This window comes from Ursus maritimus, unplaced genomic scaffold, assembly GCF_017311325.1.
Source record: "Ursus maritimus isolate PB19 unplaced genomic scaffold, ASM1731132v1 scaffold_15, whole genome shotgun sequence".
Classification (NCBI taxonomy): Eukaryota; Metazoa; Chordata; class Mammalia; order Carnivora; family Ursidae; genus Ursus; species Ursus maritimus.
The window spans coordinates 39,385,573-39,398,315 of record NW_024423897.1 but is presented as its reverse complement, the minus strand read 5'-3'; the positions used below and the strand labels follow the sequence as shown (position 1 = coordinate 39,398,315).

Below are 12,743 nucleotides of genomic sequence, written 5' to 3'. Positions count from 1 at the left end.
AGCCACCTCCACCCCCAGAAGTCAAAGATACCTTTTAAAACTCAGTTACACATTTGCTTAACCTAATACATGGGATTAAGTTGCTGTTTTAATCATATTTTTTAGTTTACCATTCCCCAGAAATGTGCATCAGCTCTGCCTTTTGTAATTAAAACTCATCTCAGATGTCTTTTATTTTAGGCACTCATTCATTAGCATTTGAGCTGCTTTAAAATGGGGTGGAAAACATCCAAATCTAGTTCCTAAACTCTCAGATCTATAAAACCACACTTTTACTGCAGGTCACTACAAATGTTTCCTTGAAATATGGAAATGAGCAAATTTTATGGAGAAACCCAGTACCTTATTTTATCCACTGAGCTAAATCCAGAGGCAGTTATAATTAGAACTTCCTCAGGATTAAAGTGTTTTTTCTTCAGTTTTAGACTCTAGGGAGCCTCTGACTGAATCTACTTTCTGGCCTCGATGTTAGGTTTTTCAAACAAGTAAAAAAGATTTTTTAAAAGAGGGAAAAAATATTTTTAAAAAACTTGGGGGGGAAGAAGTATAGGAATATTTATCATCACTGTGAAACACATGATGACAAAATGAAATAAAATACCCAATATTTTTGGACAACTTGCATCGCACTTTTAGAGGGTTTTGGGGTTTTTTGGCCAATATTAAAAAAAAAAAAAAAGCTTAAATATCAAACTGTTCTTTTAAGGCACTTTAGAGAGCTTCTCTTAACCAATTCAGTAACCTTTCCCTTGAATTCTCCGTAGTGTGAATTACGCTGGGTGTCACTCCCTTCTCGCAACTTTCTCATGTTCTCTTGTGCTTTTTTCCTCCTCAAAGCAGTGAACCCAGTGCTGGCACACAGAAGATGCTACTACTAATGTTGATCATATCAACAGGTACAATAAACATCTCTTCCAACCAACTCCGATCTCCAAAATCCAAAATTCTCAGCAACTTGATTCCTCTTTCTCCCTTCAACGTTTTTCACTCAGTAACACTATGATTTCTCCTTAGATGTCGTCTTATGTGTGTAACGGCTTAACCCCTCACAACTTGATTATTTCAACGCCTCCATTTCCTTTCATCTACTCCACTCAGAGTTCAGGTTCTGCCACACCTTGGTGCCAGAGGAAATATCCTGTAAAAAATCCAGATTGGAATCCCAGCTCTAGCATTTATTAGCTCAAGGCAAAACCTCTACCTTCAGTGTGTTCTGGAAAATGTTCATTGACTGTTGGGACATTTATTAATGCAACTTTTTTTTCCCTTATTTTATTTCTTTCATCATGATAAGTGTACTCTTTAATCCCTATCACCTATTTGACCCATCCCTCCACCCACCTCCCCTCTGGTAACTCAGTTTGTCCTCTATAGTTAAGAGTCTATTTCTTAGTTTGTCTTTCTTTTTATTTTCCTTTGCTCATTTGTTTTGTTTCTTAAATTCCACACATGAGTGAGAGATTATATGGTATTTATTTTTCTCAGACTGACCTATTTTGCTTAGCCTTATCTCTCTGGTTCCATCTATGTTGTTGTAAACGGCAAGATTTCATTTTTTTAATGGCTAAATAATATTCCTCTGTGTGTGTGTGTGTGTGTGTGTGTGTGTGTGTGTGTGTGTATTCTTCATCCATTCATCTGTTGATGGACAGGTGGGCTGCTTCCATGGTTTGGCTATTGTAAAGAATGCTGCAATAAACCTAGGGATGTGTCTTTTAGGATGTGTCCTTTAGAATTAGTGTTTTTGTATTTTGGGGGTAAATACCCAGTAGTGTGATTACTGGATCATAGGGTAGATCTATTTTTGACTTTCTGAGGACCCTCTATATTGTTTTTCACAGTAGCTGTGCCAGTTTGCATTCCTACCAACAGTGCACGAGGGTTCTTCTTTTCTCCTCATCCTTATTTTTATTGAATACATACTATGCATCAGCTTACTAAGACAAATGAGATACCATTCCTGTCCTCAAAGGAGCATAGTGGAGAAAAATGAAGGTAAGTACAATTTAATGAACTGGGAGAGGTTCTATAATAGCAATATATACTAAATGCAAGGAAAATTCTGCTTGGGGCGTGTTAGATAAAGCTTTAAAAAAAGAGGTAACTCTTCAGATGTACCCTGAAGAACATGAGGAATTTGGCAAATCAGCAGGGGGAGGGAATCAAAACCAGAACACCATAAATGTACAAATAGTATGTCTCAAAGAACATAGGCACAAAAAGTTAACTCCTAATAGGCAGAACACAGAGGATTTCAGGGCAGTGAAATCTCTATATGATATTATAACAGATACACGGCATCATACATTTGTCCAAACCCACAGAATGTACAGGGTAAACTATGGACTTTGAGTGATGATTTAGGTTCATCAATTGTAATAAATGTACCATTCTGATGGGTGATGTTGATAAAATGGGAGAGGCTATGAACGTGTGGGGGCAGGGGGTATATGGGAAGTTTTTACTCTGAATCTGGCTGTTAACCTAAAACTGCTCTAAAAAAATCAAGTCTTAAAAAAAATTTAATTAAAAAAGGGAATTCCTAGAATGGCACAAATGGAGAGTGAGAAGATGGGAGACAAAAAATAGATGGGAGTCAGATTATGAAAACTATTAAATGCTCTGTTGTATAACACAGACTTTGGCAGACAGTAAAGAAATCAAAGACCATAATCAAATCCATGCATTAAAAACAAGACAACACTAAATGTAGTTATGAATGAGAGACTGCAGTCTTGGGGAATCACAACCAGTTCAGTATTTCATATGAGAGATGAGGAGGGCAAACACTAAAGCAACAGGATGGCCAAAAGTGACCAATTCAAGAGATACTAAGGACAGAAGTGATAGGAGTTTGCAACTGAATGGAGATGGGAAGAAAAAAGCTTCAGGACAAAAGACGTTCCTACGGTTTGGGTTTAGATGATAAAAGCAAGGGAGGTGAAATATATTTTGGTGTTAGGTGATGAGTTGAAATGCTAAAAATGTTGAAATGAGGTGTCTGGGGAACACTCGTGTGAAGCTGCCCAGGAGCCATTTGAAAAGACACTTATTCCAATATCTGGAGCTCCAGAGAAAGGCCAGGGTTGGAGATACTGGGACAGATATGTAAAGACCAAAAGGGGGTGGGGAGGGAGTGGGAAAATATGAAAGATTACACAGTAATATCTCCCTATCTTTCTAAGAGGCCCATTGGGATGATCAAATTGCAACAATGGATCTGAAGGTACTGGGAAACCATGAAGGGTTACACAAAGATGAAAACCTGGAACCAGGAAAAACAGTCTGGGCTGAAAGAGTGAATAGAACAGCAGACCAGGCTGAGAAGCCAAAAACAGCCCTGCTGTGAACCAGGCTGGGGGGATGACACAGATAAAGCCTGCTGCAAAGTTAGCAGGCAACGGTTTCCCTCAAGGTCTTACAGCAGCTGTAAAATGTCAGAACAGATCATCTCTTTGAGGGACTACTGCTCTCCTGCCAATGTCGCCCTCTGACCCGCTTTGCTATGTCTTATCCTCTAAAGATTACTGGGGACACTTTTGCTAACCTGCCCTTGGTTCCTGACAGCACCCAATCCCAAATTAATCCCTGCCTTCTTCTAATCCAGCCTCAGAAAAAGAAAGCAATCAAGAACTGATCCCTGCTTCCCTGGCCCCTCCTTAGAACAAGCCAGCACCAGCCCTGGCCTCAGAAAAGACTCGAGCCTCCCTCACTATATGGGTTCAACCAATCTGACTTTGTGGGCCTACAGGTTTGCGTCTGGCTGCCTGTGGCTGATCAGACTTTCACACTGCCATTACTCAAAAAAAAGTTCAACGGTTCACCAGTGTCTCTGACGTGCCACACCTAATAGATGCAAACCAATATGGAGATGTCAAATGTGTGAGAATGTCCTAGTGTGTGCACTTGAAAACGCTGAAATGGAAAGACCATATATTACTAAGCACTGTTCAGTTTCATAAAAGACACACTAAAACGAATTCTGAATCTCAGCCGTCCCATTTGTAAGATCATGTTCAGACTCTGCTTTTTTATTTAGTCACTTATTCATTTCATTCCTTTAACAAATATTTATTAAACACTGCACTTGCCAGCATTGCACTCGCTACTGGAAATATAAGATAAGCTTGCTAAGTAGACAAGTGGGAGAAAAGCAGTTTAAAGAGAGAAAAGAATATAAACAAAAACTGGTGCAATTAAGAACACACAGTGTATAACTGCATATGATTTAGGAAAAGAAGAACACAGAATGGATGGGGGGGATGCAGGTAAGATGGGAGAAGGGGGAGGGGGGTTGGGAAGGTAGGGGGACCAGTTTAAGGCAAGACTGGAGGGAGGAAAAAAGTAAAGAGGTTGCTGAAATTGCCAACAAAAGATAAAGGCCAGAACAAAAATATTTTAAGATTTGAGAAGAAGACTTAAAATACATGCCATCTGCTACAGATATAAATCAAGATGCACACTCATTTATATGTGTAGGACAAAATGGGGGACATGGAACATCTGTAGATAACTTTCCCATCAGGAGAGAATTCGCACACATAAAATCATCACAGATCTCTATAAAAACAAATATAAAAAATCAAATCCTCAGATATGAACATCATCCAGGTCACATTTTTCAAAACTACTAATTCTTTTTTTTAAACTATCCTAAGTAATACAGTAATAACATCTGACAGCCACTTAAGCTGAAGGTTTCAGAAAGGCTTAAAACACTGGCTTCCTATGTTTTTTATCGCTCCACGAGGGCTATGTCATTCAATTATAATGACATTTCAATTTGGAATACAGAGTTGCCTCTCCCTTTAAATGTTAAATTGACTTGTTTGGGTACAAAAAGCATCTAGTATGCTCTATTACATGCAGGATTAAAAAGGTAGCTCTAGCAATATTAATAGCTTAATACTTTAGTAACAACAGAAACTATTTTAGAATATATCATTTGTTCTTAAACTATAATTTGCTTAAGAAAAAAAAAAAGTACTTCCATACTCTTTATTCATCGCCCTATCAGAAACTCCCTATGAACGGACTTTCTAAAATAAATATACATTTATCTAGTCTACATAATTTACATAAAGACAAATCATAAACAGAAAAGCCAAAAGGCGATAGCTTCAAGTAAGCCTGCATGGGGTAGGTACCCAACGATTATAAAACAGAAAATCGTTAATTAACTTCAAGATACTTCAAAATAAAGCAAAGTATTCTTACGGAATTTGTAAGTGGCCACAAGGAGAGACAGGGTTTCAGGTAGAAGACAAGCCCCTTGTGTAAGTGTCCACAACACTTTCCCATTTGCAACAGAGCCAAGTAAGCTATTCTGATGTACTTGAAGTCTACCATCTACGGCAGATTCAGGGACTTTGTTTCTCCTACATTCTCTTTAAACACAATCACTAATTGGTGTAAAATCTTCTGTAATAATACATAACTGAGAAAAATCAAATGAATCAAAATAAATACCGGATCATTAAAGAGTAAGCGTCCAAATAACTGTTTGGCTTCCTCCAGGCTTCCCTCCAAGTAAACAGCTCCTAGATAAAAGGATGGGAATGCCAAAAGGAAGGCTGAATTAATATTCAGAGAAAATTACATACCTCTATAAAAAGCAAAAAGACAAGCCAAAACCCACTCACAGAAAAAAATCGACAAGACCAGAAGCAATTGTTTTAAAGCTAGCATTTTCCCTCTTTTAGCCAGGATTTGTATTATAAGTTAGACTGAAATATGAAATTCAATTTACTAAAATCTAAAACCCATATATTAAATAAAAAGAGGCCTAATATGAGCTATCATGAGAGGTATGGTATGAACTTACTAAGGGAACTATGCACAAACCCTGGCTTTATGAGCATGTTAGGTTTTATTTTGCTTTCTATTTATAGTTTATGTTTCAGACCATAAAAAAATCTGATAAAACCTGAGTTCAGATCAATGAAGGCTTCTGCAAATAAAAATCAGGACAACCTTTTCCTTTAATTTGAAATAACTATTTAACATTTAAATTGGGTATCAAATCAAATAACATTTTAATTGGGTATCAAATAACTCCAGAGTAAGGTAGTCATATATTTTTGAAATCATATTTTTATGTGTCTTCAGAAAGGCATTTTTTTTTTTTAAAGATTTTTTTTTATTTATTTATTCGACAGAGATAGAGACAGCCAGCGAGAGAGGAAACACAAGCAGGGGGAGTGGGAGAGGAAGAAGCAGGCTCATAGCAGAGGAGCCCGATGTGGGGCTCGATCCCATAACGCCAGGATCACGCCCTGAGCCGAAGGCAGACGCTTAACCGCTGTGCTACCCAGGCGCCCCCAGAAAGGCATTTTTTATAATCTAAAATATTAAGACACTTAGACACCAGGGTTTTCGATGAATAAATACATTTATTACTTATCAGAAATTATAGTTATACTAATAATAATGCTAATAATACTGATGATGATAGTAGTAGTAGTCATGGTTTGGGGGCCACTCATGCCCTAGGCGCAGTGCAAAGCATTCTCACATTCTTATCTTTACCTTCACAGGCACCTCAGTAAGAGATTATTACAGAAGATTTATAGGATTTGCATTCATAGTAGGTGATTTGGGGAAGGATTTGAAGAAATGGAACTCTGAATTAGATGCTGCCAGGACTGGATACTAAGATCCTTATAACAATTCTGTGAATAAGTGACACTATTTCCATGTCTTTGATGGGGAAACTGAGGCTCAAAGAGATTCAATAACTTGGTGAAGACAGCTGATAAATAAAGCAAGAAGGAACTGAATCACGTCTGCCCGGCTCGGGAGCCAACCATAACACTAACTGTCAAAATTATTATGTGTACAGAGCACAGTAATTCCATGTGACAAATTCTCTGAAAATAGACATATTTGTGCAAAATAGACATAGCTGTGAAAAGACTGTGGATAATAATTATTAAACATTCTCTTGTTACCATCATCAGCACAAAACTATAATGGGATGCTTTTATATTCATTTTCAAAGGAAGAAGAAAAATTGATAAAGAAGTACAAAGGCCTTTGAAAAATAAAATGTACTCAATCATTTACTCAAAAAAAAAAACATCAAGGAATTGTCAATCTACTGTAACATTTCATTGTAAAGCATACTTGCAATCACCAGCTAATTAACTCTTCATAACTTTCCTGTACCAACAGCTGACTATATTCCGGTAACAGTAAAAAGAAAGCAAGGAAGTAAAGTGCCTGCCTCAGTCTTGCTTCAAGTGAATAAGTTATAGTCATACAGACTCAAGCCCTGGGATTTAAAAGATGCAGTGTTTTCAAAATGCTTAAATGAGAAAATCTTGTAAACAGTTTAAAATGTGACCAAAAACAGTATTAGGGCCTCACCAGCAACCTACTTACTGTTTATTTATGCATGTGATCCCGAATTGGATCTGGAAAATAATCCACCTACATACTAACTCACTTCAGTTCAATTCAGCATATACTAACTATGCACGTACATGACATCAGACACCAATTCAGGCATGAGGAATGCAAGAAAAGAACCATAACTGCTTGGTCTGGAAGAGCTACACCAACCACAATACAACGAAGTTTAGTGTTATGCTAGGGACCTCACATGCTTTGGAAACAAGTAATTTTGTCCCTAGTCTACACACCGATTTTTATATGCTCTCCAAACATTTGAAATATGCAAGAAACTAGATTATAAAAAGAGAAATTACCTATTAATGCTTCAAAACAATTAGCCATTGCATGCCGAAGGTCTGATTCTCTACAAAGGTCAGGTCCGTGAGCATAAAGCATAAATCGATCCAGTTCAAGTTTCTACAAAATTCAAAATGACAACAGGTAAGAAAGAATTTGGCAAAATCTTAACTGTAACAATTCAACATCTGGTGGGGGTAAGGAGTAATGGTTATGAATTAATTGGCCTTGTGTCCGTATCTTAAAAGAGAGTTTAGCTTGCCATTCATTAGGAGTCCTTACATAAGGTTCGGATCTGACTAACCTCAACCTTTCCCCAAGTAGGCTTCTATCAACTCTAATGTTTCAACTCTGATGGTTCAGAAATGATCAGATCTGAGTCCAATTCCAAGTTCAGACCAAGCACTAGACCAAGCTGGAAAAAGACTATGCTGTAAGACCATGGGCCTTTGGGTTCATCCAACATGTCTAGAGAGACACAAATACAACCCAAAGCTAACCTCTATGATTCCCGAGTTATGTGGTATTGGTGTTTGTACTATACAGAACATATTTCTATGCGGTAGAATAAATGGGGACCCTTAGCAGACTTCAAAATGCCTTATATCTCTAAATTTTTTTTTTAATTTGGTAAAGATTTTTGTGGCCCTTTATCTTTGTACTTGTGTCCCCTTTATGAGATCTCTATACTTATCTTTCTGAAGGCTCAGTGAGATCTTCTGAGCAATGGAGTTGGATTTATCTTATAGACTCTGGGAGTACTGTTTGTAATGAATTATGCTTCCTTTTTTTATTTGGCCTCAGAAAAGTTTAGAACCAAATTTGTGGCCAAGATCTGGAAATTGTGTAGGACTTATGAATATATTTGTATATAGTAACTTTACCTCTGGCTTCATTTTCCTGTCTTAACCATATTTTCTCTTTACTCTGAGTTCAGTACCTACTTATTTCTTACCCTGTTGTATTATACAAATCAAGTCCTTTGAGAACTAGAGTATGAATGATTTTTTTAAATAAAACTCCTGAGACTGAATAAATGGAAATCATAATTCTTTCCATAAAAGGAGAAAAATACAAACATTGCATAAGCATGCAATAAATCTATTTCCATTACCCTATAATTCAATTCTTACTAAGCTGTAACATGCTATGGAATATGGAACAAGTCACAAGTCAATGATCAACCTAGGACAATATGAGTCTCATCAGTCCTCAGATAAGACACTCAGATTTTGTGTGTCTCAGTATGCATGTTAAAAATATCCATATCCATTTATACTGGAAAAAGACAGAGATAATAAAAACAAGACATATATGCTATCAGTATTCTGTATTGCTAGGAATTCATAAGTACAAAATATATTCAAATGAGTTTTGACAACCATAAATGCAACAGCAGAAAACACCTCTTTTAAAAAATTGATCCCTAAGTGCAAGAGCTTACGATAGAATATGTAAATTTCATCTGTTTCACAACTTCAGTGGGAAAATCCAATTGTTTGCTAATCTCTGGAGCCCTGTTTGAGAATAGACTGCAAGCCATATTTTATATTACAAACAACTATTCTGGAATGCTATGAATTTTCCAACTCTTCATAATCCTTGCTCTACAACTTTACTTTTTCATGTAGGCATTAGTGGAACTTTTAAAAAGGAGAGTGGTGTTCAACTGGTCCTTGTGTTGACGTGTTCATTTGTCTGGAGAGCTGACCTGGAGCTTTCATTTGACTCCCAAAGATTCTCAGCAATCCTCTGTCAAGTGCCCCCCTCCCAAGTGGTTAAGAGCCACCAGTCTAGACCAAGGGCAAGGCCACCATTGCCTTCTACGAGAGCAGATGGTGTTGAATGTTATGGGAATGTCAGTACTTGGGGTGGAGGAAGATCATACAGAAAGCTGAAGGGAGAAACTGGACAAAATAACTCATGGCTTTGTACATCACCTAATGTGTCACATAGCAGTTTCTGTTTTCTTGTTATGGCAATTTTCCACACCTTGTAAATATCTTCCCTACAACTATTTGAAAAATAATTATACAATTCCATTACATTTTAAACTGAAAAAAAAAATTGGGAGTAGGTTGACAACTACTTATTCACATGCATTTCTTTTTTTTTTTTTTTTTTTTTAAAGATTTTATTTATTTATTTAACAGAGATAGAGACAGCCAGCGAGAGAGGGAACACAAGCAGGGGGAGTGGGAGAGGAAGAAGCAGGCTCATAGCAGAGGAGCCTGATATGGGGCTCGATCCCATAACGCCGGGATCACGCCCTGAGCCGAAGGCAGACGCTTAACCGCTGTGCCACCCAGGCGCCCCCCCACATGCATTTCTAATGAACACTTAATGTGCCCTATCAAGAAACATTTTGACAATTAAATCGACTAAACACTACAGCAGTTTTAGGTAGAGTTGTGGAATTTCATTCATGGTAAAGCTGCTAAAACCAAGCATACCTGTTGCCTATAGCTTTCGAATGTCATTGTTTACATTCTCAAATGCCATCACTATGATGATGATGATGTTACCTATAATAAAATAATGTACTCTTCCTAACATAAAAACCAGAGTCTAAAATTAACCATTTTGAATATACTTAATACCTCAGCAAGATCAAATTGAGAACAAGATTTAATCTAGTCTTTTCTATCAAATTCCAACATTTATATCAAAATGAAGAAAAAAACATAAAAATGCTTAAAGGAAAATCAAGGAAAACTCATAAAAGCTTTTCCAGTGAATCACTGGTGCTGGGGGATTTAAGAGCCACAGTTTCCTCTACTATTCAATAAACCCAGAGGTCTATAAAATGTAATAATTTATAATGACAACAGTGGCAGCAGCAATAAAAACAACCAACTCCTACTAATTTATTTACTTGTTTATGTGATTACTACAAACAGGGATTGTGCCAAGCACTTTATAAACTGAATTATTAAAACTCAAACAATAATCTCATTTGATTCTCAAAACCACCCTGTGTGGCAGGTGCTGATGCCACCTCCATTTTGCAGATGGGAAAGCAGAGACTTGGAGGAGAGACAACAATTTGTCTATGGCCCCCCTGTCTGTAAGAGGGGCGTGGACTGGAATCCTGGTGGCCAATCCAAGTGCCTGTGTTCTGTTTGCTATAACTTACTATAGTAAGACACTGCACAGAGATAGGAATATCAAAGGAGATTGTGTAAATAAGTAAAATGTCTGCCATGAATCTAAACTGAGAAAAGGTTCTCTTAGTCAAAAAACAAAGTCAATGTGGCTAGCTGGACAGCCTAAACCCTAAATCTTAATTACTGGGATTTGTGATATTTGGGGATTCTCAAAGATCGATAAAGTATCCCTCATGGGTATGAATGGGCAGGCACATTCTATTCAAAGCTATAATGCTACTTATTAATGTAAATTAAAGACAAATGTAATACAGAAATATTACACAAAGGGAAAATACAAAATGTTTCATTTCTTTTGCTCTGTTCTTGTTCTTTTCCCCAAATGTTTAACTCTGTTCACGCACATCTGTCAAACTTTTCCTCTTCCGTTATCAAGTTACTTCACCATGGAGTTCATTAGCTGCTGGTGAACCCACAAAGGTAAGAGAACTAATAAGGTTGAATCTTTAAAACCCAAACAAAAAAAGATCCTTCCAGGTCTATAAAATATTAAACTCTTAATACACCCTAAAGAGTTACTTATTCAAATGCAAAATTATGATGGACTGAAGAAGAAAATGTCAGACTTTACTACAAATGCGTCAGACGTTTGACATACCTTTGCTAACATGGCAAGGTGTTGATTCTGAACAATGGCAGTTCGATAAGTTGCTAATCCTCCTTCTTCCAGACTAGGAAACAAATAGTACAAATGAACACTGGAAAAAAAAAAAAAAGACATATAAATAAATATGCATCACAACATTCTGTCTGTAGCTCCAAGTCATAAAAATAGGCCTGGCACACAGTATCTGCACAATAGATACCACCTGAACTGAACTACAATAAAGGGTTTGATTAAAAGTCTTTGCAAGTTAACTAGTAAGCACAGTATATCTGAATGTGCTAAAACCCAAACAGCACCATTCACTCGTATTTTCATATTTACTTCAGTTAAAAGACTGCTCTGACAAATCTGTCGACAAAGACCTAAAGGGTTGGTCACGTACTGCTGAGAGCAAACCTATGTGACACTCAGAAATCGGGCCTGGAAACAAATACCCTTGCTCAGGCTGCGTTATGAGTGGCCTCTGAAGAGAAGCCTGGGCAGGGCAGGCGTGGTGGCGTATCCTTGACAGGTGTGACAGGGACAGACACAGAACTAAGAGTGGCACACATGGTTGCTTGTGCCCTGAGGAAAGCCGAACAGGTTGATGAGGAAAGTGTAGGGATTTGGAGGAAGGCCACATGGAAGGCCAGTGTGGACCATGACAGCAACAGCCTCTGCTAAATCTCACACCAGTTTTTAAGATCCACTGTTGATCAGGGCAGCTAAGCTTATTTAGTCCTATTGTGTCCAGTGAGGACAGGCTTGGAGAGCCACCCCTCTGCCTCATTATGTCCTTCTTGGGAAAAGAAATGACCCAGAGAGAATACAAATAGCTCAAGACAGCTCTCAGAGAAGCATGCATTGTCTCCCTTTAAAAGAGAAATGATGTGGGGCGCCTGGGTGGCGCAGTCGTTAAGCGTCTGCCTTCAGCTCAGGGCGTGATCCTGGCGTTCTGGGATCGAGCCCCACATCAGGCTCCTCCGCTGGGAGCCTGCTTCTTCCTCTCCCACTCCCCCTGCTTGTGTTCCCTCTCTCACTGGCTGTCTCTCTCTGTCAAATAAATAAATAAAATCTTTAAAAAAAAAAAAAAAAAGAGAAATGATGTGGGTATGAACACACAAAATGCACTTTCCTACCTCTACCACCAAATTAAGGCCATGAAAACACTTCTGGGGAGAAAACACCTATAAATGCATGCATACACACATGCGCACACACACACACACATACCAAAATCTCGTCATTAAAATTACTTGTAAGTTTTACTTCCCTTGAGATTGGAAAGAGTGAGAAAT

At 37.8% G+C, this 12,743-nt stretch overlaps 1 protein-coding gene across 4 annotated transcripts in view; it reads right to left on the bottom strand.

The window, feature by feature from the left end:
• The window catches only part of DROSHA (drosha ribonuclease III), a 116,965-nt gene that overhangs the window by 21,275 nt on the left and 82,947 nt on the right, over positions 1 to 12,743 (bottom strand). For 3 of the 4 annotated variants that reach the window (XM_008692675.2, XM_040630521.1, XM_040630523.1), the window contains 3 exons: positions 11,458 to 11,557; positions 7,710 to 7,812; positions 5,470 to 5,540 (listed from right to left, as the gene is read on the bottom strand). In XM_008692675.2, the coding sequence (XP_008690897.2) occupies positions 5,470 to 5,540; positions 7,710 to 7,812; positions 11,458 to 11,557 (274 nt within the window). The remainder of the gene's footprint in view (positions 1 to 5,469; positions 5,541 to 7,709; positions 7,813 to 11,457; positions 11,558 to 12,743) is intronic. The other variant, XM_040630522.1, reaches the window with a different exon arrangement.